The following is a 26566-nucleotide window of genomic DNA, read 5'->3' as shown; positions in this document are numbered from 1 at the left end:
AGAGAAAATGTCTGCTGTGGATTGGTTGTCGATACCATCCAGGCAATAGGGATTTATGCAGTGCCAAAGATTCAAATTCAAAAGTGAGACACCGAGATTGCTCCAGTTTTCAATCTCCCATTATCCGCTATGTTATTATTTCCTTTTTGTTCTCATTTTCTGGAGAGCACTGACTAGCGCCTCGTCAGTGGTTTCCAGATGCAGACAGACCACACATCGTTTTTAACGTTATAGCGGAAGTGCCAGAAAAATTATCAGAAGTCCTTCCCATTTTACGTGGATCTCATTTGCTCTCGTGTTCAATGTACTTGCTTTTACGAGGATAAATACGATGGAAGTAAAGTCATTGGTAAACTTCAAACTATGCCATCCAATGCTATGTGGTTGATCTTTTGGTGTAAATTGTTTGCACTTCGCTGCGGGAATTAGTCGCTTGTTAGATAAAAATTTCCAATGGTAAAAGTAGCGAATATAATACATTTTCGCTTCGTGTTGCACTTGTCGACGAATTGTTATTGAATAAAAATGTATCCTATCTTGGGACATTTATAGACCAGAGTGCGTTCATCCAGTGGGATGAATGACATTGTATATGTGCCCTGGTTAAAAGCCTCTACTTTCTTAGCAGCTGAGAACTGGTTGCAACCTGCAATTGCGCATCTCGGTTTGCTTATGCGAATACGGCACGCAATAGTCCAAAATTGTCAGTCTGAAAGGTTTTGTGGTCTCCTCATGACCACATTCAATTTCACTCATTCAATTTTACACTTTCTTGGCGTTTTTTTTTCTTGAAAAACATTCCATTCGAGTAGCCCCATGGAGATTACGATATAAATCAGCGGCAGGGGTGCATTTAGTACAAAGATTTGTGTGGTAATTGTTGATAGTGTTAGGTTGTTACGACAGAACGAAGGAAAATGGAGTGAAGATTTTTTAGAAACATGTTTCATAACTGAAGATATTAGAAAATGTGAACCTGGTCGCTGCCGCGGCTGCAATAGTCGCCAGCGACAGATTAGATTTCGTTCCTCACGCCTGATACATAAAAGATTCGTTTGTTTTTTCAAGGCGGTAAGACGGATTTCTTTCTTGTAAGTCTATACAGCTCTGGTTCTCTTGGTACAACTCTCTTCCTTGTTTAAAACATTTTTGAGGTGTATAACTTGTTTTATTCGCTCTTAATTCGCTTCACAAGTTTCACACGTGGTCCTTTGTTGGCCGCTAAGGTTCTGAAATGATCGCGATCCAGTGTTTCTTGCCAATTGGGGCAGCGATTGTTCAGCTAAGTGATGAAAACAAGCGGAAAGAAATCCAGCGAGGCTGTTCAGTGATCCTAGTTTGCGAAACCAGGTCAGGAGACATCTTCGTTGTCGAAAACATGAATAATAAACGATATCCTGCATAGATGAGGTAAGGCGGAGTGTCGACTGCCGGAAAAGATTTATGGTCACCTAGCTAGGAAGCTTGTTCACCTAGCTTGTTGTAACTTTGCAATGGAGGTTTCACCTCCTTAGTCTCAATTTTTTATTTGAAAAAATGAGTTCAGACGAAAAAGCTGGTTGTTAAAATTTAGTAGGACAAATAATAAAAGGACTAGATGAATCGGTTAAAATAAAACATTGACAAATAAATTATTTTAAAAAAACATTAGAAGAAGAAATGAGAATCAGAAACTTAGATTCCTTTCTCTTTTGATGTTCTTGGAAACTTTGAAAGAATAAGCAAAATAAAGATAGAGAAAGGTATGCGAAATCGTGGTATTTTTTTCAGCAGTGAGAAGAGATGTGGATTCTGCAAGTTCAATATAGAGGTTCCCGAAAAAGCCAAAATACGAAGGGATTTCTGATATAATAATTTGCTCAAAATTAAAAACATTTCTGGGAAAAAACACTACAATATTGCTAAATAAACGGAATATTCTTGACAATTGTTCACTTGCTGAAAATGTTCTGATTCCACAATAATGTCCGGGTTTTGGTTCCAGCAAACGCGAAAGGGGTGGTAGAGCTGCTGATGTGCAGCATAACTTTGAACCACATCTTCTAAAAATACAGAAAGTAGTTCATTTTCAAAAAAAATACATGTGTAATCTTACTATGTTTCTTTTCAGAAGTATTGTTCTAGAACTCTCTGTTTTCATAACAAATTACTTTTTATATTTTCCATTCCATATGACTCATGGTCGATTTGGGACATCAATGTTTTTCGAGTGGATTAGAACATATGACATCGTTACTTTCCCAAAATCCGTAGCAAACCGTCGTAACTTTGCGAGTGGGCAAAATCGGATTTTGATTCGTTCGGATTAATCCGTCGGCGACGGATTTTGGGACAGAAGTTGGTTGCGGTGCTGTAGGCGTTCAGACCGCCATCGCTGTTACGGTGGATGAGAAGCTCAAATTGTGTGACTGTCGATATAGTCATTAAGTAAAGAATAATTGCCGTTCAAGAGTGTCCACGAGAAAAATACGTTGGAAAAATTTCAATGCATTTATTCCTCTTCGAAAACTGCGACTTTTCAATCGACAAAAGGAAACTTCTCAAGTACCACACACCTTTGAGTGGAAAATACTCATTTTTGGGGACTTTCCTGTTTCCTTTCATTTTCCGTCTGAAAAAGAAAACATGTTGTTACGTCCATTAGTGGCAAATATAGCATAATTTGAGCACGGACCGCTTAACTAATAGGGCTGCGCTGGGCCCCTCTTATTGTTGAGTGCTCTACGAGGCGATGTGAAGTTTCGGAGCACGGCCAAGGCTAGCATAAAACAATTTCTTTCATGTTCCTTCGTTTCGGCAATGGAGATCGCTCCGCCCATTTCGTCCTCCACCATCGTCAGCGGTGGTGGGGCACCGCCTTCCTATGACAACTGCTCAACGGCAAATCGATCTGCTGCTTGAAACATATTACTCATTAAATCGCCCCAAACTACCTCGTTTCAACACTAAGAATGAGGTCGCGAAGCTCCACCTACTGAGCAGCACAAATTAAGCACGCGCCCATTCAATTGACATTATGTGGTCTTTAATTCTTGCTACTGTTGGATTTTTGGCTCCAGATACGTCTGGGTTATCCTGTAAACCTCGACCAGGCGGAACACCGGTTCCACTTGGGGTATTCCTGAACACTGCTGCGCCGGACTCTCTAGACAAGAAGCCCATTGATGCGAAACCGGCAATTAAACTCGCTCTGAACTATATTCAAAATCATTCCTGTATTCTGGACGGGTTCAAACTCGAATTGATTTATAAGGATACTCAGGTGAGCGAGTCAAGTTACCGAGTCACTTGTTTTTCTGCTCGTTCCTCAGCATTCAATTAGACATGGCTTATCATACACACATTCCGTGGGAATCTTATTTTTCTTTTGCCTTCTCTAGGTTAGGATCATTTTCTCATTGTCGCTGATTGATTCACATGAGCTTTTTTCGCCGGAATTCCGTTTCCATCTTGTTTCGACCAGCGCCACTAGTGCAAAAATTCGCCTTATTTTGTCCTTTCCATGCTCCTTCGCCTTCAACTAGGATTAGTTGGAATACTAATAGGACTGCCGGGAAATTGGTTGAGGATTTGTAAGAAAGCATGAGGAAAACATTGAATTTTGTTTCAAGTCTTTACAATTTTGAACTTCAATTAATTTAACAACATGAAACAAAAATGGAAACCAGTGCTATCATTTCTGTGTCTAGTCATTGCGAATTCAAAAATCGAAGAAAGGAAACTCTCTCTCAAAATTAAAATTCTTTGGTGCTTAAGAAACGCTGTTGCGCTGTTTTTTTTAATCCGCTGATTTTCCCCTCCAAGTACGTAATTTTCTTCCCGAGGATGTCGGTGCAAGCTGCCTGTTTTGGATTTTTGTTTTGCCATCAAATGCAAATTCAAATGCAGCAGATTTTCTTTTTCAATTGTTATAAGTACTAAGCATTATACCGGTACTACCAGTATTTTGTAGTACCACTAACTATTTGGATGAATACCTAATAAAAGATCGCTAAACGTTTGCAGCTCTGCTTTTTTACTCTTAACTTTTCTTTTTACTGGTTCCTATTGAACTTTTCACAGCAGTATCAAAAAAGTAGCAAAGGCGTTGAAGAAAATGGACTTTGACCTCTTTCGCGTTTTTTGTAGGATATACTGGATGACACACTCGTGATTTAGAAAGGTGTAGTGAAAATTCTGTATGTTTCAACTTCCCTTTTCCAATCTAACACGAACTCCGTTGAGAGCTGAAAAAGGTGATGTTGTGGTAATGTTCTTACCATTTGCGAAAGTGCCCATTAGCCAGTAACTTCTGTTGTTTATTGAGCTACGAAGCCGATCTGTGTAGAATCAGGAGCTTTCCACGCGAATGCTCTCTTTCTGGACATGCTTTTAATTGCACACACTATTCACCTAAATTGCATAATAGATCAAGAGCAAGTGCCTAGCGCTCTATTGAAATGGGACTGAATTAAGAGCTCCTGCCACTTTTAAAGAAGAGCAAATTATTACCTTTTTTACCATCCGTAAAGAAATCGAACTGTTCCAGAAAATACCTGAAATGAGCGACAATTTTTTAAAGAAATAAACATTGCTCTTTGTTGCTTTTTGCTGCTTACCGAATTGTTTAGTGAACGATATTGTTATTACCCGGACCTCTAATAGTTTGCTAGAGTGAGTAACACAAAAGAGAAGGATATTACTACGGGTTGCACAAAAAAGAACACAGAACCACCAACCTAGTGCCTTGAAAAAACTAATCCTTGCACTTTGTTAAAGAAAAGTTTGTGACAGAAATGTTTGTATGTCAAACTTGGGAAACTCTTTTTTTCAAGTCTGCATTGCTCAAAATCTAATGCGTTCCCAATTTTTCTGGCTTTCATCAAACCTTTTGAAGCTTCTGTTTCTCTTCCTGAAAAGATTGAGAGGGGAAGTGAAATAACTCATTTCTTCGGTGTCTGTTTTGCTGGATTCCCGTCTAAGTGGTTCTGCACTGTGTGCTCTTCTAGGTTACGGCACAGTACTGCGATTTCGGATTATGACATGCTTTTCGTAAATCAGGGGTGGTTTCTGGGTACTACATACTACTTTTATATTGTGACTAAGCAGTTTCGAGATTTTTCGTATACTTTCGGCATACTGCCATCAATTTATGAAATTACTGACTTCCCTTCTCCGGAATAGGCACATATTTGCCGTATGCTCCTATCCTTGCCTAAAAAATCCCGTTTCACTGTGCTTTATTGAGAAATCCTCAGAGGTCTTTTGGGTTTTACATGGTCTCTCCCGGGAGTGCGGAGAGATCAGTGGTAAAGCCGCCATAAAGTTGCTGTAGGTCGTAGCAGCGGTGCGTTGACATTTTAGAATCATCTAGAGAATGAGGGACAAAACAACTGGTTTGGAAAAGTGAATTCCGCGATACTGAGAAATAGTGGGCCATAAGGATTAAGTTGGAAGTTGATCTACGCTTATCCACAGAGTATTGGTGGATATTTCCCTTTCCCATGTTTTTCTGAACTAATTCGATATCTTCTATGCAGATAACGTGAATATGTTTTAATAAGACCTAGAGAAGTAGATGGCTATTCATCTGGAGAAAACAAGTTCATTCCAATTTCTATCCTCCATTTAGTTTTTAGCGCGAGGGTTCTGTTGATTGCGAAATCCAAGTGGTAGAGCAATATGAATGGCAGCAAAAAAGAAGCATCTGCAGGATAAATCTATTCATAGTGAAAAGCCAATTTGTTGAGTCTTCATTAGTTATCACCTTTACTTTCGCCTGTGATTTCTGAAGAAAGCTCGTTTTCAAAGTTTTATTCTACTTCCCATTACGATAAACTTTTTAATGGGAGGAAATCCATATTCAATGATGAGTGTTTTTTCTCATTTGAAGAGTTTCTTTTTCCCATAGCGATATTGCGGTGCAGTTCTTCATCTTCCACTACAGTTTTGTCCCCACCGAGATCGGTTTCGCGTTTTTCATCGCTTCATGTAAATAACAAGATGGTCGAGAGGATACTAGAACTTATTCGACTCCCTATCTTGTACAAACGTTAGGTTCTGTTGTTGAATATGCCGTCATAAATCTGTATCGATTATGTTAGAGTTAAAATCCCCACTAGTCCTCATTCTTACATGTTCATGCCTAAAGTTTATCTTTATCCTGAAGGTCTAGAACTTATTTGAACTTTGAGAAGTAAATCTAATAAACGCTCAGTTAAAAGAAGATGTTCAGAAATCAACGTACGAGTTGACCGAGAGAACCATTGGAGTACTAGATTGCTCACTAAATTTTCAGTTTATAAAAGTTGGAACGTAATTTTCTAGAAAATCATTGACTGATGCGTCATAATATATATATTCCTACATGTATTGCGTTTTCTAACTATGTTTTTCTACCAATTAGAAACCAAAGTTTCGTTGCTAAAATAGCTTTTTTTGGAACAAACAAGTTGTTTTTCTAAATAGGGGTAATGGGCTAATCCTACACTGCTGAGTATCAATTTGAATATTTTTTCTCCTATTTCCTCACAAATTCCATTTTGTTCTACTCTCTCGCTATTACATAGAGGTTATCCGAAACAAGCTTTTTTCTCTTCCTAAATCTTCTTTTATTCCAGATCCTTCGATTTCCTTCATGCACGTTTGCGCAATATGTTAAGCCTCGTTTGGTTACACGTAATTTAATTTTTAGAGTGTAGCGGGCAACTCGCGTCTTTGAAAGTACAAAATGTCGCCGCTTTGCCACGATTGCACGCGCCATTGGTACTTTAACGTTCACCTAAAATGATGTAAACAGAAGTAGAACACATGCTCTTGCTTTCCTCGTCGTTTCCTGGAATTCTCGAATCTCTAAGCGAAAAAGTCTTCAAAAAATTACACTTCCGTAGAGAAGACATTGCGTGAACATTTCATTGCGACAGCCGATCTTATTTCCGCGAAGTTTATGTAAGCGTGCCTTAATATTGGTTTTTTCTGTTCATTGTGGGAAGTGCAACACTTTTCAGGCTGGCAAAAAAGATATTTGTCTTCTTATGCGATCATTTGTCAACCTAAGTCCATATGTTTATTTCTCTGCGTTACTCTGTTTCTGAAAGAAACAAAACCTAACTTATGTATTCGACAACGCTTGGAGAATTTTGCAAATTACTATAAAATTCAATTACATTGAGTTGTTTGATGAAGAGAATGTTTATTATTGAAGAATGAGAAGCGGAAATTTTCCAAAGTTTCAAAATGGTTCACCTAGTTCTCTCTTATGGAAATTGGGAGAACAGTAAAGTTGTGATCATCTGAGAAACCTTTGCCTGCACTCCTCAATGTCTCGAGAACTACATCCCTAAATGTTTCGTTCTTTAGTCCCTTCGGTTTTCCCCAATCTATTTGTCCCAGAGTAGCCAATAACAAAAGAGCAGTGAACGTTCTTCTCGTTCCTTCAAGTTGAAAATGCCGTAAAAAGTTACGACCACTGGTGATGGTTGTAATCGCTCAGACTGCATCATAACGCTACGTTTTGAGCTTGAATAAAGTTGCGAGGATGGGAGCTTGAAAGCTGTGCTAGATGTTATGGATCGACTTGAGGTAATGCTTTACTGAGCCTAGCAGTATATTATGCAGAAAGGATGAAAAAGTTTCAATAAGCTGCTTGATGGGCACTTTTCCAGTTTACTGTCTTTTTTTTGCATTCGTAAAAGTTTCTAGGATATTGAATAAAAAGCACCTTTATTAGATTAAATGTCAACTGATGAACAGTGTCGCTCTTGATGAATTTCTTTCAGTGCAAAACTTCACTTGGAATGAAGGCGCTGTTTGATCTGATCGCTTCGCGACCACGACCTGTCGCTCTTTTCGGAGGAATGTGCACGGAGGTGAACTTAACGCTGCATTACAATTCGCTTACTTCGGCAGTGATTGTAGCTTCTACAAAGGCGACGGTGTTCGAATTTTCCTCAACGAAATATTTTGAATGTTTTCAACGGCTGTAACATCCACACACATAGAGGCTGGTATTTATGCATGCTGGAGCCTTTATGCACGCAGTTTGTGTTAGATTAAAACAGTGCAGCGGGCAGCGTGAACGCATGCGGGCGCGCATGTCATGAATGCTGCTGATAGATACCGTCACTTCTGAAAAATTGCACGAAATAGCAGTTTGAGCCCTTGAACTGGATTTCTTCAGTGAATAGTTTTGAGGCTAACCGAAAAGTTTATATCTGATTGTGTGTTGCAGGTAAATGAACCGGTGGCAATGGCACTGAAATACTGGCAGATAGTCCAATTAAGTTACGCAGAAACTCACGCAAAATTTGGCACCGCTGACTCCCAAGAGGTACTCTTAGACTCGTAGTTCAGCTATGATTTCCTTTTTCTTACGAAAACTCTCTCTTCTTCTTAGCATTTCCTCAGTTCATCTCTTTTCTCATCTCTCAAGTCAATCCTCACGAGGCAACGATCAGTCCTAGCGAAGGCATCTGATGTGAAGCAGATAAGTGGCATGATTGAACGCCTAAGTGAATCAAGCGTCAGGCGCGTAGCTTGCATTCTGCCATTTTCTATCCACTGCATGTCAGGAGGGACGAGAGGATGAATATGACGAAATCATTCTTAAAGGCGGTCACTGATTTGCCATTCAGGTGACACTGAGCAGTCGTCGTAGCGGTTCCTATGAATAATTGAGGATTTCAGTGTAAGCAGGGGCAGGTGCGAGAATTGACAACGTCTAGAAAATAAAAATGAACGAACGAAACGGACTTGTTGAAGATGCACAGCATTATGGAAGAACGTGGCTTGGTAGCAACTCTCAGCCTTAGATGACTAGTTTCCTCTGAAATTCACCTAACTGGTACAAACTGTTATCAAATACAACGTCCATGACCGTATTAGTGAATCCGAATGTCCGTAGTTCTTCTAAGACAAAAATTCCGGATGAATATTCCATGAGAAACGGTGCAGAGTTCATTCAAGCATCTATTTCTCAGCAAACGCAAAGAGATTGCTATTTGATAGCGTGAGAGTAATTCTAGAGAAACGAAAAAACCCGGAAGGAGTGAAGGAATTTTACTCCGGAAAGTAATTGTTGATTACGCCTAGAAAATGAAGAACTGACCGGAAGAAAGGAAGTTTCCAGAAGTTCTCATGTCACTTGCCTCACTACAGCATAAGCTTAAATGTCTTTTTTGTTTTCTTGACTCAGAGTTCTTAATTTTTTCATCGATTCAGAATAACATGAGAGTTCAGCCCCCTTTTCAGCTCTATCCAACATTCTTCCGCATTGTTCCCGGTGATCGCAACTTGAACAACGCAAAATGCCGTCTCATCAACCATTTCGGCTGGAAAAAGGTCGGCACCTTGAAACAGAGTGATGAACCACGTCATGCTCTTGTGAGTTTTGTGATATTTGTTGAATTTCCGAATGAGGAACAGCATTCACTTAAATTCACACTTGGAATTCATCTTTCCCAAATTTTCATTCACGGCCTCGTGAATATTTAATCGTCATTTATGCACATGTACACATACGGAGTTCACGAGCTCATATGCCCGTGGGCATTCGATGAGGACGGCATTATGAATAGTGGATTCAATTCATGCACGGGCTCGGTTTGGCTCTGAAACGGATGCGGGCATAGGATATAGGAGAAATGTCGGCGGCATAATTTACTTCCAATTTTTCTTTACTCTTGCGTTCTAAAAGAATAGAAGTCTCGAAAATTTATTCCTTGTAGAAGTTTTTTTTAAAGTTTTGTTAGCTTTCAGCCACACGAAGCTTTAACCACAAAACTAGAACATGGCTACGGTATCAAGGTTCTTTACACAGCCGGTGTCACCAAGCATGAAATGGATAACATCGGGAACGAGCTGAACGAGCTTAAGGTAGTCCGCTACACTTCTTTCTCTGATGTTTATTTCGGTTTTGCTGTTTCAAAACGAATTGAGCGAAGCGTGTCGTGAGCGTCGTCGGGAATGAGATAAGCAAGAAGCGCATAGTCCCCAAGGGTTTCGAGGCGACACAGTAGTGTCGCATGAGCGGAGGATATTCATTCTACGGGGAAAGCGTTTTCTGGATTCGAACCCTATTTGGAGATCTCACGCTCCTAAACCGAGTCACAATAATTGAGAAAGTTTACACGTAAAGAGTGGAAAGGTGAAACCTGATATTTTGTAGTAACTTAGGGAAATTAGATACCAAGGAAACTTAAAATTGCGTTCTATTACCGAGTTCGAATTTAAGCGTGTTGCGGATGATTTGCTGATGCTCTCAATACTTATTTTTCAAGTTGTATTCTCTGCTTTCAGCAACGTGACGTCCGGATACTCATTGTTGACGTCGCCGAAGATATGGCAGCTATCGTGCTATGCGAAGCATACCATCGCCAGATGTATGGTGAGAGTTACGTCTGGATTCTGCCTGGATACCACTCCACTGCGTGGGTACTTTGTATTATAACAACCTCGTTCCCTAAAATTAACTGATCTCCTTTCTGTTGTTGGAAAATTGAAAGTAAATGTTTTTCTTCGGTTTTCTAGAAACACTTTATGGTTTTCGACAAGCTCTCAGATTATGTAACAAAAATCTTTCCTTCCGTTAACTTTGCGAAGAACCGTTGAAAACAAGTTATTCAAGGTGGATGAACGTTATCGCTACGAACTGTACTGCGGAAGAGTTGGCGCTCGTATTTGAAGGTCATTTTGCCGTGGAGTTCGCACTAATGAGGAAGGATGAAAGAACGTATGTCATCGGTGGAAGAGTGAGTTCAAAACACCTCATACCGTTGTTGAAACCTGTCTCTCGTTTTAGCAAGCACACAAAAGAACAGATATGTACATCCGCGTCTAAAAGAAGCAGAAATTAACGGCGGCTTCTTGTCGGGAAGAAATGACCAGCTTCAATTCGTCCAGGGCCCTATCCACAATTAAGATTTTACTGAGTAAAACTGGGCACGCTCATGGGTTTGCTTGTACTGGATCTGCACACTCAGATTTAGTAGCTCGTTACAACCAGCGCAGCTAGTCCTACTAGTGCACACTCAGTGAAGATATCCAGTCAAGCGTTGAGGCTCATCCCTTGTATTTATTTAACGTTACTGTGTTGTGCACATTTTCAGCACACATTTTTAGCGAGCATCGCACATTTGGAACGAATTGGAACGTGAATCCCCAAATATGTGGCAAGGATATTTGTATGACGGCCTGTGGGCGTTGGCCATTGCGTTGAGTCAGGCGCTTGGAGCAGATGCGTCGTTCTCTCACTTAAAACTTCTGTCGGCAATAAATAACAGCTCATTTGAAGGTGTCACGGTTGGTTTACTGTAGTTGCGGAACAGTGCCAGTAGTCAATCACAATACTCCGATGTTTATGTGCACTGCTTCGTTTAAAGGGTCGCGTACGTTTCGAGAACAATGAAAGACTTGGTCTTGTGGACATTCGACAATGGCGTAACGATGCTTACGATGACGTCGGCCATTATGATGGAGCAAGTGACGTTTTCACTATGAGAACGGATCTTGGAGGTTCGTGCATGGGAATAGCACTGATAACAGCACAGGGAATACTGTATCATCTCGCAGGATGGGAGCCTCCGTTGGACGCAACGGTAATCGAAAGAAAACGCGAATACATTTCTAATCTACTCTTTATTGTGATGTCATTCCTGGCTCTGATTGGGATTTCGGTTGCTCTTATTTTCTTATTTGTCAATATCAAGTACAGAAACCACAGGTAAGAAACATTTCGTCTCAATTCGCTTTTTTTTCTCGCGTATACTGGAAAACAATCACCGTTCACGTTTCCAGGTTCATCAAAATGTCATCTCCGAATTTGAACAACTTGATTATCGTAGGTTCAATGTGCACGTACGCATCCGTGATACTTCTGGGAATTGACACTCGGATACTGTCAAATGAGAACTTTGTCCAGCTCTGTTATGTGAGTTCTGGTGTAAGTATGACGAAGAGTAGGACTTGTACAGCATAAAAACCTGGCAGGAATCTTGAAGCTCGAGCAAATGGAATGAAGAAAAAACATCGCTAATTAATCATCGAGTTGAAGTGTCAACGAAGCAAAAACTAGAGATGAATGATTTCTTAGAAATATTGATGCTGTGCATGTCCTGGAAAGATTGACGATGAAAGGTTGAATTCATTATTTGATTAGGTTGATTTGTGGAGGAAGTTATTAGTTATTAGACGAGTGAGTCCGAGTTTCTTTTTAAAAAAATCGCCTTCCAAAAGCTATAGAGGTTCTGCTAGTTCTGGAATCCAAAATAAAAATAAAAGCTGATTGAAAATAAGTTCTAATAAACTCAATAAATAGTGATTGAAGGATACCCTTGGAAATAGCGGCGCTGTTGCTAGGCATATATCATGCATTCAGGTGAAAACATGGACGTTATGCCTCGGGTTTACGCTCGCGTTCGGTTCAATGTTTTCGAAGACTTGGCGAGTACATTCGATATTCACAAATATCAGAATGGATCGGAAAGCAATAAAGGTCTGTCCTCAATTTGTAATTTTTTAAATCAGCAATTCGCATATTTACTGGACTAATTGTGATCTTAACATGATTCTAATATACTATTTAAGGATTCCAAACTGCTTCTGATCTTAGCCGGTCTTCTTTTCGTGGATGTGCTCGTGTTAACGCTTTGGGCAGTAATTTCTCCATTTCGGATGTCAGTCATGGAGCTTCCACAGATAGTGAGCTCGTTATTATTTATTCATAGCATTTCATGTGAATTTAAAGGCAGCGTATCACGGTAACGATTTTGGCACCATTACGTGTGTATGTAGTGCACAAGTATGAGTGTTATTACGCTCAATTTCTCCTAATGATCCAGAAGGGTCGTGTGAAACAGGCTCCTGATGATTTGTGATCTTGTCCTCCCTACGATGCAACTTATTACGCGATAGAACGTGAGGAATTCCGTCGTAGAATATCACCTGCAATACAATAAACTTCACCTGAATGAGGAGCAGCAGAAGTGGCCCCAACAAAGTGTGTGTGTGTGTGTGTGTGTGTGTGTGTGTGTGTGTGTGTGTGTGTGTGTGTGTGTGTGTGTGTGTGTGTGTGTGTGTGTGTGTGTGTGTGTGTGTGTGTGTGTGTGTGTGTGTGTGTGTGTGTGTGTGTGTGTGTGTGAAATTCCAAAAATTGGGTTGTCAGAAACCCTTAGTTGGGGGGCGACGGGTCCCACGGCGTCGGATTAGGGTGTCGGACGACAGTAGGTTGTGGAACTCATCTTTATCAGTACGATGATGTTGTTCACGTCATTCCACGTTAAAACATCAATCTGTGACAACTGTTGGGGAAAACATGAGGAACACCCATACTTCGAGTAATGCTTTCAAATTGTATCTATGTTATATTGCAATCGAAAGAACGTTTGAAGCTGATGGTTGAATACTCTCCAGATGTAGAACTGACGCGTTTAGAGGGAAAACTATGTAATCTTTCGCCTTAATTCAAAACAAAAAAGGAGAAAGCATGGTTAGAAAAATACAAATCTAATAACACAGAGAATGCCACTATTATGAATTTTCATTGGTAAGTCAAGGAGAGCGAAGCGAACACCACAGAAAGTCTGAAGTCCGGCTTTAGCAGGACGTTCAGACTGGTGACTATATAACTTGTCACTTACTAAACTCAAAACATGGAGAACTCACTGAACAGAGAAATGGAAATTATTGCAGGTGATTCATGTTAATTTGATATCTAACAGTAATCGGACCAATGATAAGGATGTGAAGTTTGTTGAATGTCTTGTAGTTCATCCGTTGGAACTTCTTCTATACAGTAATGGTGAGGTGATCAGGAGATCCACTTGATGCCAGATGTATTTTTATGCAGCAGGTTATAACTGGGGGTGTTCCAGGTTGATGTGCAATGATCCATTGCAGGGTGTAGGGGTACACGGCAAGGCAACATGTTGATGGGACTCACCACCGCATCATGCTTTTCTGGCTACTGGGAACTGCGCGACGTGTCGGTGTGCAACACCATAAAATGCGATTTCTTCCTAAACCCATACATAGATTTCTTCGAAGAAGTTCTTGCTTCTTTGAAAAACTTCTATGCATGTCCTTAGAATACGTTTTTAATGGGAGTTTCTGGTACGAACGTAGAAAGAAAGCAACAGAAACGCTCCGAAACGTATAGATTCCCTCCGTTTCGGGCACGCTGTTTTCACTCGAGGCTAACCAAGCTCGATGAGAACTAGAGAAGACGGCTGTCTCGGAGAAATTTCAGCTAAAAAATGGACTGGACAAAAAGGGAAAAAGTGGAGTTATGAGCGTAAGCTGTCCACACGAGTAAAAAAGAAAATAAGAGTTAAAGTGTTGGGATATCCGGTTTTCGAAATGAAAAAGGAGGGTTAGTTAAGGTCAAAATTTAGATGAATAAGAAAGTGATCTCTCTTGAAAGTCAGTAGACGTCAAAGACATTTATTCATAAAAAAATTTGTATCAGTCAGCGATATTTCGTCATTCTCATTTGCCCCGTTCTGCCACATCACCTAAAAGATAAAGATGAAAGTTTGTCCGATGTACGACAATAGAAAAAGCAGCTAACGAGAACGCGTATCTGTTGTCGAACGGGCGCTGTGTTCTGTCTCTTCAACGGGGTGAGTAAATGCATCGCAAACTGGAGACAGACCTTGAGCCTCCTGCGCAAGGTTTCTCGTGCTAGTACCAAGCTTATCGTGCTCATCTCTGAAACTTTCCATGTCAGTTAATTTCACGAGTAGACTCTTACTATCATCGAAATATTTGTCAGCGAACTGTTTGCGAGACCAGGTAGCGACTCCGTCAGCTTAATGAACTCCTTTCGAGTTTCCTTTCCTTCCCTGCGACGTCCGTTGTCGAACTTTCTGACCTGATCCTGAAGTGATCCCTATGTTGCTTCTAGAATGGTTACAAAGATGAATTGAATTGGCCTCATCTCTTGCCTGAAGTGTAAAGAACAAAAACATCAAATTACCTCTAGTCCAACCTTTTTCGCCCATTCCAGAATCTTCGTCCTCTGATTTTCGGAGCGATCCCATCTTGACTAAAGTCTTTTGAGTTTCTCCTTGTCCGCATGTTCCACATATCTGAGAAATGGGGATTCGTGTTCATCCTCTTTCTTTTTCTCTTTGGGGATCCCGGAAACGACAAAACACAAGACGAGGACCAACAGTAGGGATTGCATTCTAAATAGGAGCTATGGATGAAAAAAAATTTTTAAGTACAAAATGTTGTGATCTAACCGTTTGGAGCACGAGAAGAATCAGATGTAAAAAAAAAAAAAACTTCGGGGAGAATCCGTCGCTTGAACTTTTGGGATACTTTTATAGTACATTTTATGGTTATTCCTCCTTCCATTAAATCATTTGAGCCTTAATTTGCCTCAGTTTGCACGTAATGTGCATCGCATGACATTTGTTATCATTGCGTTCTGAATCTGAGAAGACACAAAAGAACAGAATTCCTGAAATGCATTAATCAGACTGCGTGTAGGCATTCAATGCCTTTGTGATCCAAGTTTCTCCCCTTCTGTATTATTTATTCGATGTTAGCACGGATTAGACCAGTGTCACACATGGGTGGCTGCATATAACCCATCCTCTCTCCACCATGCAATGGTTTACGGGCAGCACGCATTGTTTATATCCGTTTAGGGATTTTAAAATAAACACTCCATGTTATCGGTGGCGTATATAGCGTAGCCGGTAAGAGTTTCCACTGCTACTGTACGCTCCGTCGTTCGATACCGCCGTAGATCAAACGAAGCCTTTCATCTCTATGAGGTCGTTAAATTGGTACCACACTTGAATGTGAGGATGAAGGCACTAACCAGACAAATCGGCTAAAATCCGAATAATATTATTTAGGTTAGTCACGCGTTCGTGAGCCTCAAACGATTCTGAATTTAAGTGAACGTGGTGGTGCATCCTAAGCGGATAGAGTAGCAGCAGGCACTATCCTTTATTTTTCTTTACTTCTTTACTCATTCACATTTTTCAGCATATCGATGACAAGGTGGTTGTCCCGGAAATTGAAAAATGTCAATCAAGTCATTCGGCGGTGTTTCAAGCGATTCTATATGCTATCAAGGGGATTCTCATGGTAAGTGCTCTTTAAAAGCACCGGATCATCGGATCATCGATGTTACCATGTCTCCAAGAATATACAGTTTAAAGACAGAGTACATAATAATAGTGGATAATGCTCAATTCTTGGTAGTAATCCAGAAAAAGGCTAGCGAGTGATTTCTTCTCCCTCACGATGGAACTTATTATGCAGTAGGGAGCGGGCAACTTCGGCGTTGTCAGAGCTCCACATTCCGAGTAAAATCGCCATATAACTCGTGTAAGCAGAAGAAATAACAACTCTTGCAATAACTTGCAACTCGAGTGAGCAACCAAAACTGGCCCAGTATTACCACCGTTCTATTATACTAGTAAGTTGCATCGCTATGAGAGAAAGATGTTTCTTTACACGCACCCTTGGTGAAGTACACTACCGTGATAAGGTCTCATGAGGGCGATAGAGCCATTCTACTACTTGCATCTGTTCGTGGAGGGATCCCAGCATCATACTCACCCGCAAATAATTTCTGAAATAACATAGGGGAAATGACAATTAACCTTTATTTATAATTCTTGCTCTGTTTTTTTGCGGGTACAACTATTCTATATTCTCCACAACAAAAGCAGTTTGATAGTTTCCCATTCCAGATTCTTGGTTGTTTTCTCGCTTGGGAGACAAGGCACGTGAACGTTCCGGCACTAAATGACAGCAAATACATAGGAATGAGCGTTTACAACGTCGTCGTGATGAGTACACTTGGACTGTCAATAAGTGTTATTTTGCAGGTATCTCCTGTTTTATTTCTATGATAACGTTGTGAAAGTGCACAAGAAGTTGACTAGTTAGTAGGTAGAGACTGAAGATTTCCTAATTTTTCGAAGTGTCAAGTATCAAAACGCCAACGACATCTTCCCCCTACTATAACCTATTTGCTTAATCTTAGTTCTTACCAGGTTTATTTTCTTACTTTTTTCTTTTTACTTTACCTTCATAAGATGAGCCGCTTTGACATGATACGAAGATAGATTTGTTTAGTATTCTATTCCGGGTACTGTTAGCCTCGTGATGGTGTGTGGGACAGTACTCACTTTTAAAAATGTAATTTTTAAAAGTATATTTGAACAAGTGTAAAAGTTGCCACCTATTTAATCCTCACTCCCTCCACAACAATTTTAATCCCCTCTTTGGAAATTGCGAAAATCACAATTTCCCTTAAAAAGTACTTTCCAGGAACGAGTAAACGAAGCTTTTGCGCTCGCTTGTTTCTTTATCATTTTTTCTGCAACACTCACCTTATGCCTTGTATTTGTGCCAAAGGTTGGTTGCTTTCCTTCTTCCTTTTTTTAAATGGTGCCTTACATATACGGAGCGGTTGGAACTAGTTTTGTGATTTTTATTGTCGAGTTTATGAGTTGCTTTTCAATATCACAAGAATGTTCCCCTCTCTCGTCTAGGCAAGTAATCGATGGTTGCAGAACCTGTGATCTTTTCGATAACGCACCAATTCAGGTAATTGAACTGGCAAGAAATCCAGCCGGGAACAATCCACGAGCTTATCGACGTGGTATGATGAAATCAATGGTAGCTAAAGGTCAACAGAATACAGCCACTAATCAGAATATGTTAGTTGTGCATCACTTTCGTCTGCACTTACACTAATCTCCAAAATAACTTACCACAAATTTACTAAAAGAGTCTTGCGCCGTTATTCCATCAGTGTGCGCGTTACCGACACTAGTGAGTAATCTTTACGAAATTTGTGAGTGTCTCAGGTGCCTATGCAACAAGTAACGGATCTGGGACGTGAGTTAAATGAGGACTGTACTTCCAAAAGAAGCGAATCGGATCAACTAATTTCCTCACATTCGTCTCCTCGATGCACAATAGGCATCTGGCTGTTCCAATGGATTTTTTGTATTGGTGCCATTTACATTTACAGTATCCTTACTACTTTGGACAGGAACCTTAGTTTAATTTCAGAGAAATCGAAATTATGCGCATCTCATTAGTATTATAAATCTATGTTAATCAATGAGTCCCTGTTCACAACTGACAATCAATTAGTTTTTTCTTGAATTTTATTTTAAAAAAGTAGTAATAGTTGACATAGTCGATATGGTGAATATTCGTATAAGCTAATCTAAACAAATAGATAGGAATTGTTATATTACTACTGAGTTACAATTACTAAGAGAAAAATAATAAATAGAATTGGGCGGTTAGATTTAAATAAAATGAATCCGATAAGTCACAAGGGACCACCGTTCGTGTTCCTGCATTTGGCACGTTCAAGCGAAACACTTGGGTGTGCAGTTTCAGAATGTTGTCGTTTTGCGAGGAAGTTTTGTGACAAGTATAGTCGTTTCTTTGGTGTGATCTAGTACATTAGAACTGTAAAAAATGTCAAAAATTATAGAAAAACGGATGGTGGGGAAACCGTAGACCTCAGTGTCGTCAGTAGGATGAACCATGCTGCACGCATCCAAAAACCCTTGATGGATGATTTTATCCTGTTTAGGCGTGAGAACGAGAAAGATCTCTTGGCCAAAGCAGAAGCTGAGAATCAAATACGACGACGATATGTCCATCAGGTACTTTGAAAAATTTCGTCATTTTATTATTTTTAAGAAAAAACAGAAAGCTAATTTTCTCCGGAAATTTTCCAGTTTTAACGGAGCTAAATTAATATTATTCGGGTCAGGCGAGGTTCCTGAAGCTGCTGCCTCTTGTAGTTCATCTATGTGGGACCCATTCAGTAGGTGTAGCAGTAGGGTAACCGTAGGTTTTGACAGGTCTGCCAGACATCGTATAAAATCTAGCTAGAACCCCTTGTGTGGAGTCCTTAAAGGCATCACTCCACGAATCTGGGGTGGTGCGGGTTTCAGGTGGGTTATGCCTGTACGGAGTCGTAGATTATGGAGGGAAGGGTGATTCCGTCGTACCATCTCAGATTCGTGGGGTGATGCCTTAAAGTTTGATTGGAAAGTGGTGTTAAACCCTTTTCCATATCCCCTCCCCCTACATGAATTTCACCATAATTTCTTTTCCAGAAAAGCACACAACTTTGGGATTTGTTGGAAAAACTGCGAGAGCTTGGTGATACACAATTCCTCCAGCAAGGTTTGTAATGGATGATCGCGTGTGATCTGCTATTTTGTTCATTTAATAGCGGTAATTTCACGAAACTACTGGGCCTGCATAGTGCTTTAAAGGGAGTACTTGCAGACTGGTGTTTTGCTAGCGGCATCGTTGCATCTGCTGCTGAAAAAGACAAAGATCCCCTACTTCCAGAAAAAAGGTTTGATAAATTTTTCTGTAACAAACACAGTAACAAACAACGATCCTCCAGAAAAATTCTTCTTTAAGAATCTCAGCCAACGGACCTTCGGCGCCTTGTGAAAATGGCAAGTGGTTCATGTGCTCAGCCAATAGTACCGCTTAATTAATATATCTATCTGATCAAACTCCTAGAATGCGTTTAGGTGAGCAACACGGCTGGCCCTGGGTGGATCCAGAGGAGCCGAGCACAATGCTTTAGAAATATGTGACGAGTGGCTTTGTTGTATATAGAGTTTTGTGTTATTGTATTAACGGAGCAGTTGGGAAGTGTGTTTCGTTTCCGGGCACTCAGTAGCGTTGGGTGCACAGAATTGTTGCATATCTTGTGAGTAAATTTTTCGTCGGTCGTCATACACTTCTGCAGTGGTGATCGGCAGATTCCTCTAGCTGTTCACGTTTATTTTTAGTTCTGGACTCGTTTTCTTGACACATTGTCGACATCACTGTTTAACAGAAAGTTTATGCGGCGACAAACAATATGACAAAACCTGGATCGATCTAATTATTGATTCAATGCACTTCATTCATTGGTTAGTATCGTGCACCAAAAGCTTCGCCACTGCCCTAAACAGAAAAGTACTGCATTATAATATACCTCGTTGCTGGAAAATTCAAGAAAAAAACCTTTCTGAAGACATCTATGTTGTTGATAGCCGCGAGAGTTTGGTAATTAGGATCAAACGCGGCCACTTTTCCTTTAGCGGCCGGTGCTCGAATGGGAACAGCTGGTGCACGAGCGGGAGCAGCAGCCCCAGCACCGGCTCCACCTCGGCGATATTCGGCGCTACCGCCGCCGCGCAAGTACTCGGCACTACCTGCACCTCCACCGCGCCCGTATTCAGCACTGCCTGCACCCCCGTTGTATTCGGCACTACCGCCAACGGGACCTCTGAGAAAGGGACCTCCACCAGCGTCCTGAATTTGAGAAAATCTGTCCCATATATCTTTCAGTAGTGCGATGAAACTCTTGCCTTTCTTTTGAAAACATCTTCATTATTCAGTGCGGCTAACGTTTGGTAGTTCGGATCAAAAGTACCGGCCATTTTGTTTTGAGCAGGAGGTGGAGGTCTGATATTTAGTGGAACGATTGGTTGCCCTGGTGGCGGAGCTCCTCCATACCCACCTCCACCCCTTGCACCAGGACCACCGTATTCGGCCTAAATTTGTGAGTCAAAATAACGAAGAGTACCAGTGTTTCTTGGATCAACAGACGTCAGGAGTTTCTTACTCAATTATCCCCAAAGACGCCTCGTTTAGGATTTTATGTTTACGGACCTATTTTTGGTGGAGCACCGAGGAAATGAATTTTCCCGATGAAAAATTGGTTCAACATTTAGGATTACGATCATCCGCTCAAGGGAAGTAACTATTTGAGTGAAAAAGCTAATCGTTCCGCTTTTAGCATTTTAAAGTCAAACTAAACTACAAACAAACTAATGTTCGGAGTAGGAAACACTTGAAGATGAGGCCTTGTGAATTCTATGAAACTTCAGCTCAGTCAGACAGAACTAGAAGTCCGTGATACGGAAGTTTGCGGGTTTCATGCTCAGGAGTATATTACTTTTGCAAAAGTTAATTTTGATACAATTTTGGGACCAATGATAATTGATGTATGTTATGATCTTCAACACATTAAACGGCATGTGGTACTGCAGTTTACATGTTATTCAGGTGATTTGCTTGAAGATAAAAGTTACGTTACGGCCATTAAAGAAAAAACCCAGGGATCTTTTCGTACTGCTCTGTTTTGGAAGTCCGCATTGTTGGCGCCAGCAGGTGCTGGGTAATCCTGGGGAGCTCTGTTTTGTTCTGGTGCTCGAAACTGGTTGTCACGCTGAACAAGAAAACATTCACATTTCTCGACTTAAAACGCTCGGAATCATACCGATCCATCTGGTGTTCCAGGAGCGTCATCTTTCGAACCGTAACCCTTAAAGAAATGTAGAATTTTGTTGACACAGTAGTAGTCAGTAGTAAATTAGCCAAAAACTTGCGAAAATCTGGCGAACTGAACTCACCTCCATGAAGGCTGATGGGTAAGCCTGTAAAGTAGTCGAGATTAAGAACTCAGAAATTGGAAGGAGAATGACACAACTCTCTCTAACCCCACTTTATATGTATAGCTCTAATCCCATTTGTGCAGTCACCGCTGAACGTCTTTCGTCGGTCTGACGCGGTGCACTCGTGGCAGTGGTGGCCGCTAATACTTAGTCTCTCTGTACGCTCCGTTCAATGGGACGACAATGGATGCGGCGATGGCGAAGATGTGAAGGAGAGAAGAAGTAGTTTGCACTACTTACTGACGTAATCTTGATTATGTACAATTACACGAAATACTAGCAGAAAAGAAGAGAAAACAGGCTACCCTTTCCCTTTAATTGCGATATTTATTTAGTTATTTATAGTATAATATTTATATATTCATAAGCCCCGTCGTCCTGTTGATCGATTGCTGCTAAGAGGAATCAAGTGAATGCCCGCCTACTTTACAAAGGTAACCCGTCAGGGCAACCTAATACGTCAAGCGGCGACTGTACATGTATTTATTTCTTCGCATGTTTGGGGAGCGTGCGGAGCATTCCGCACGATTGTTGTAATTCGATGGATTTTCGACGATTTTCGAACGAAACGTGAGAAGTACAACAACTGCATGCACTTCTCGCCGCATGCTTTAATTGCTAGAAAATTGCGGCCAAGCTTTTGGTGCGTTTAGTCATCAGTAAGTGCCAAGCGATTATTTATTTCAAAAATCGTCTAAATTATGGATCCAAACTTGGAAAACCCGATCGATTTGGACATTATTATTCGTCTTTACAAAAAGTACAGCGTAAACGCGAGACGTTGCGTCAACTAAGTGTCAACCAGTTTGTCCGCGGTGCAGATGCACAAAGATGCACTGAGTTCTGTTTTGAAGTACAGGGCAGAGAGAAGAGTCATTTCCATCACTGCATCATCTGAAGTTCGCTTTCCGTTGGTTCGCAAAGTGATAACTACGGCAAGGTTTCACACTCGCTTTCCTGTCTGTGTGAACACGATCGAATGGGTTTGACAGCAAAGCGAGCCTTCGTCCTCTATCCCTCTACTTGCGCTCGTATTCAGCTGTCATCTACACTACAACTATCAGCATTAACGGTAGCGTAAACTACCGCTTCAACATTAATAGGTGTTAATTATGGGCGGATAGATGTCCACGATTGCCCTGGCAAAAATCAGTGTCTGTAGAGAATGAAATACTGCCGCATGTTGGTGTTTACCGCCATTGATGACGAACTACGACGGCCGGCTGATATCAGTTTGGAGTTCTTCTCTAGGCGACGGATCTCATGTGTGGATCAACCTTATCTCGGAACATTCTAGACTTGATGAATCAAAGTCGTTCCTCGCTTTCCGTATGTCATACGCTGCTAAAGAACTGCGGAGGCGAGGACCTAAGCAGGTCCTGCGCAACTCTTTTTGCAAATACATAATTAGTGCTATTCTGGCACACTCGCTTTTCCTGTCTGTGTGAGCTATGAAAATTCTGGCTTATTCATGACCAGAAATGATCGTTGTGAAACCTTCGTCTTTCGCATGAAACTCGGTTATGTTGGGCGCAGATAATTCAAAAAAAGAGATGCAAGGACCATGATATACGTATTGAAGCCATCACAGGGTCAATAAAAGACTTGGGCTTGTCGACATTCCACAGAGGACTCCGACAACAACGTTTTCTTTAACGCTCACTTCAAACCAGTTCCTATTATGGCACGGCAAGATATGAACACGACCTCACCTAACCCAACCAACCTTTTTCTTTGACCGACAACATAGTAAGAATATCGCCGTAAACAATGCATTAACAGTGACGAGTAGACGTGATAAGATCAAAATCTGAAAAGCACTCGTACTGATCTCAGAAGCTAGATGAATAAGGTTCATGAAAGAAACACAATCTTGATATCTGGTCCGGGATGATCGTGGATTCCATGGCGCATAGCTGTGAGTCACTGAGGTGGCAGATTTAATTTGATTTGTTTTAAATGGATGAGATGGCAGAGAAGGGGAGCGGGAGCGGGAGGTATGCAGGTGCAGAGCAAGTGAAACTCAGGTAGATCAACAGATGCCTAGTGCTACCCTTGCAGATCCACGGAGGACGATTTTATGACAACAATAAAAGAGCCCGAAGGAGTAGTAAGAAAAACTGAAGTACGAATTAGTGAGAATTAGAGGGAGAAAACATTGGTAATGTGAGGAAATACGAACAGGCGTGAAAATGTAAATTTCAGGTACGGAGCATGTGAGGCGTATTGAAGTGTTATTATAGGTATTGTACAAGGGGAACAAATCAGAAAATAAAGTTGTTGTGAGATTATGTTCAAGAGAGATATTTCTAAGTAAAAGAAGTAAATGGAGGGCAACAGAGAAAAACAGCAAGATGACAATGACAGCAGTAGGAACGGACAATGACAAAGAAATGACGAGCAATAACACGAGAGGAGGACTTTGAACCGCGCGAACTGCAGAACTTTTGACATGGACCCACGTAGTCTATCAACATGACTTGAGTCCAATGTAGATATGTAGTAAACAACCTTCCGCAGCGAGTAGAAATAGGAATGAACCTCACCATTTCTCAGTTCCCTTCACTATTTTTTGACTGAGGATAATAATAAATGCTCCCTATCTTTATCATCCTGTGCCGGGATGAGCGAAAATTCCTTCCTTCTCATTTCGAAATCAATACACAGGGGTTATAGACTCGTTGAGGTTCCACAAGTCCATAACCATAAAGATCCATTGAAATCACTCAAAATTCGACTGAAAACGTTGTGTTTCATAGCTAATTTTGATGAAAATGGCATGGCACACTGTCTTGCTACATTGAACACGATCGCGTCAAGGTTATTGCTACCTATCCCCGATAAGAGTAAGCAAGTTTCAGTTCTATCAACATCACCTAAAACTGCAAAGTAACGATAAAACCGAAATCTTTGTTATAAGGATCCAAATGACCTTGGATTTCCACGTATAAAAATGAAATCGAAACAGTCTTCAATACACTGGTTCTGTGCCGAGGCTTAGATAGGTAAGCCATTTCATCCCAGTGCAGTTTTCGTTTCTCACCTTATATTTCTAATTGTACTATGAAATTAGAGATTCTGCTCGCTAACAAAATAAAACTAATGACTAACAAGTATAGTTTTCTAGAAATGGGTACAAGCACGTTGGTTGGTGGCGTCGCCACAATGTCGGCTGTCGCCGTTGTTGTCTCTTTGATAAGCGTGGTGTACATCATCAACGACATCAACAACTTCTACGATGACACTCTTCAGGAACTTGATAACTTCAAAGTGAGTACACTCTGACTATGTTGACCAAAGGATGCAATCGGTGTTCTTACAAAAAAAAGTATTTCAAGGATCTCGCCAACTCTGCCTGGCACGAAATGAGAACCACCCCAGAAATGGCACGTGACAAGAGAGCAGCATTCGTCAAGCGACGTGACTCTTATGTTACTGGTGGAGGATCAGGATGTAACTGTGGCCAGCAGGCTAGCAACTGCCCCGCAGGACCACCTGGACCCCCAGGAGAAGCAGGAGAGCCCGGAGATGATGGCGAGCCAGGTGCGCCAGGACAGCCAGGCCGTGATGGCAACTCGGGAGGAGGAGATGGTTCGAATGGTAATTGCATCACGTGCCCTGTTGGACCACCAGGACCACCGGGACCCGATGGAGATGCTGGACCTGCTGGACCCGAAGGAAACCCAGGAGCACCAGGAGGCGGATCCGGGCCCGGACCAGCCGGACCCCCGGGACCACCTGGAGATGCCGGTCAATCCGGAGCGCCTGGACAGGCTGGAGCACCCGGACAACCCGGAGCACCTGGAACTAGTGGAAAAGGTCTTCCTGGACCTGCTGGACCTGCTGGGCCAGCGGGACCCGCCGGACAGCCAGGACAAGATGGTGGTGCTGGAGGTGGTGCCAATCCAGGACCTCCAGGACCAGCTGGACCAGCTGGTAACCCAGGACAAGCTGGAGCAGATGGAACTCCTGGAGAACCAGGACCTGACGCTGCTCCTGGTAGCGATGCAGAGTACTGCCCATGTCCTCCTCGTGCTGGAGCTCCAATGGATGCTCCACCTGCAGGAAGTGCTGGCTACAAAACATCTGGCGGTGCTAATGGAGGAGCCAATGGATACGGAAAGAAGAAGGTCGTTCGCCGCGTTGTCAGGAAGCGCGTTCTGCGCAGAAAGGTTGCCAGACATGCCTAATTGACACCTCATTTTTCATTGTAAGAGTCAAATAAAGGGCTGCGTCTCCCTCTTTTGTGAACACGAATGATGCATATTAAAAGAAAGCTCAGAACACCAGAATTAAGTAGTCGTTCTTGATGCCCTACACAGTTCCATTCATCTGAACATCGATCAGAGGATCACTGTTTCATCGTCTACTGTTTGAGCGCAATCAGAAGTGTCGTTGTGTTCGTTGGATTTTCTTTTTCTATTGAAACGTGTAGTCGTCGAGAATCCAGGTGACAAGAAAGTAAAAGCGGCTTAACCAGAAGCACGTCGGCTTCAATATCGCTCACTACTAGGAAGATATGAATAGTTACTGGGCTTTAAACAAATAACACCAACGGAGAATATGTTGAACTGAAAGCGATTTCTACTCAGGTGTTCACTGGTTCAAAATCGAAGGAATTCAGTTTCTGCTAAGAGACGATTTTTAGTCGCAATGCAAAAGGATTTATATTCTATACGGTACTGGAATTCCACAGATAAGTACATGAGACTAAATTTCAGAAAAGACACAAGTTCGTTTTTGTTGCAATATTTTTCCCCAATACGTAACAAGTGTTTTCAAAGTGTTGCAAAATTAAGAAAAACATTACTAAATCCATAGAAAGAATCGATGTGACGGTCATATTACTTGGAAGATTTTTAGAAAAATTTTCAAGGATTGAAGTTCCTACGTGATGTGCAATCGATCGATTTGTCCCTGATCTGACTGAACGATTACTCGTTCAGTCACGTACTCAGCATAATATGCATAATTTTAGAAAAAATCAGCTGCCGTTCAAACTCATCTGCTGTTGCTTCGAATCCCAGACAGAGCAAAAGGACAGCCTCCATTTTTTTTTGCCTGGATTTGGGATGATTGGCGTGAATTATGTGCGTATGTGCGCAGTTAGCAGAAGGCGTAAATGA

At 41.3% G+C, this 26566-nt stretch overlaps 3 protein-coding genes across 5 annotated transcripts; 2 read left to right on the top strand and 1 right to left on the bottom strand.

Moving 5' to 3' along the window:
• Nucleotides 1-3016: 3016 nt before the first annotated feature.
• RB195_002364 (uncharacterized protein) lies at nt 3017-19579 on the top strand (the record flags this gene model as incomplete). 2 transcript variants are annotated; one of them, XM_064199597.1, is made up of 23 exons in its annotated part: nt 3017-3262; nt 7758-7847; nt 8210-8308; nt 9229-9360; nt 9736-9852; nt 10276-10406; nt 10604-10727; nt 11098-11277; nt 11358-11490; nt 11548-11698; nt 11773-11905; nt 12353-12469; nt 12562-12675; nt 15976-16077; nt 16689-16826; nt 16923-16994; nt 17272-17358; nt 17551-17663; nt 18560-18632; nt 19092-19161; nt 19267-19339; nt 19408-19445; nt 19524-19579. In XM_064199597.1, the coding sequence occupies 23 exons, from the start codon at nt 3017-3019 to the stop codon at nt 19577-19579; spliced, it is 2589 nt and encodes an 862-aa protein (XP_064055478.1). The 2 variants fall into 2 exon arrangements, with proteins under 2 accessions (XP_064055478.1, XP_064055477.1); XM_064199596.1 differs by lacking the exon at nt 16923-16994.
• Nucleotides 19580-19911: 332 nt separating this feature from the next.
• Nucleotides 19912-23917, bottom strand: RB195_002363 (uncharacterized protein; the record flags this gene model as incomplete). Of its 2 annotated transcripts, XM_064199595.1 has the most annotated exons (8): nt 19912-19944; nt 20005-20295; nt 20352-20537; nt 21119-21214; nt 21266-21310; nt 21399-21422; nt 23167-23250; nt 23903-23917. In XM_064199595.1, 8 exons carry the CDS (start codon nt 23915-23917, stop codon nt 19912-19914), a joined length of 774 nt encoding a protein of 257 aa, XP_064055475.1. The 2 variants fall into 2 exon arrangements, with proteins under 2 accessions (XP_064055475.1, XP_064055476.1); XM_064199594.1 differs by lacking the exon at nt 23903-23917 and having other exon boundaries at nt 23167-23298.
• A 652-nt stretch (nt 23918-24569) lies between these two features.
• RB195_002362 (uncharacterized protein) lies at nt 24570-25630 on the top strand (the record flags this gene model as incomplete). Its single annotated transcript, XM_064199593.1, has 2 exons — nt 24570-24710; nt 24779-25630. 2 exons carry the CDS (start codon nt 24570-24572, stop codon nt 25628-25630), a joined length of 993 nt encoding a protein of 330 aa, XP_064055474.1.
• Between the last annotated feature and the right edge of the window lie 936 nt (nt 25631-26566).

This window comes from Necator americanus, chromosome IV (genome assembly GCF_031761385.1).
Source record: "Necator americanus strain Aroian chromosome IV, whole genome shotgun sequence".
NCBI classification, from domain to species: domain Eukaryota; kingdom Metazoa; phylum Nematoda; class Chromadorea; order Rhabditida; family Ancylostomatidae; genus Necator; species Necator americanus.
The sequence above is the reverse complement of the archived record's forward strand: the minus strand, read 5'-3'. Positions and strand labels throughout refer to the sequence as shown.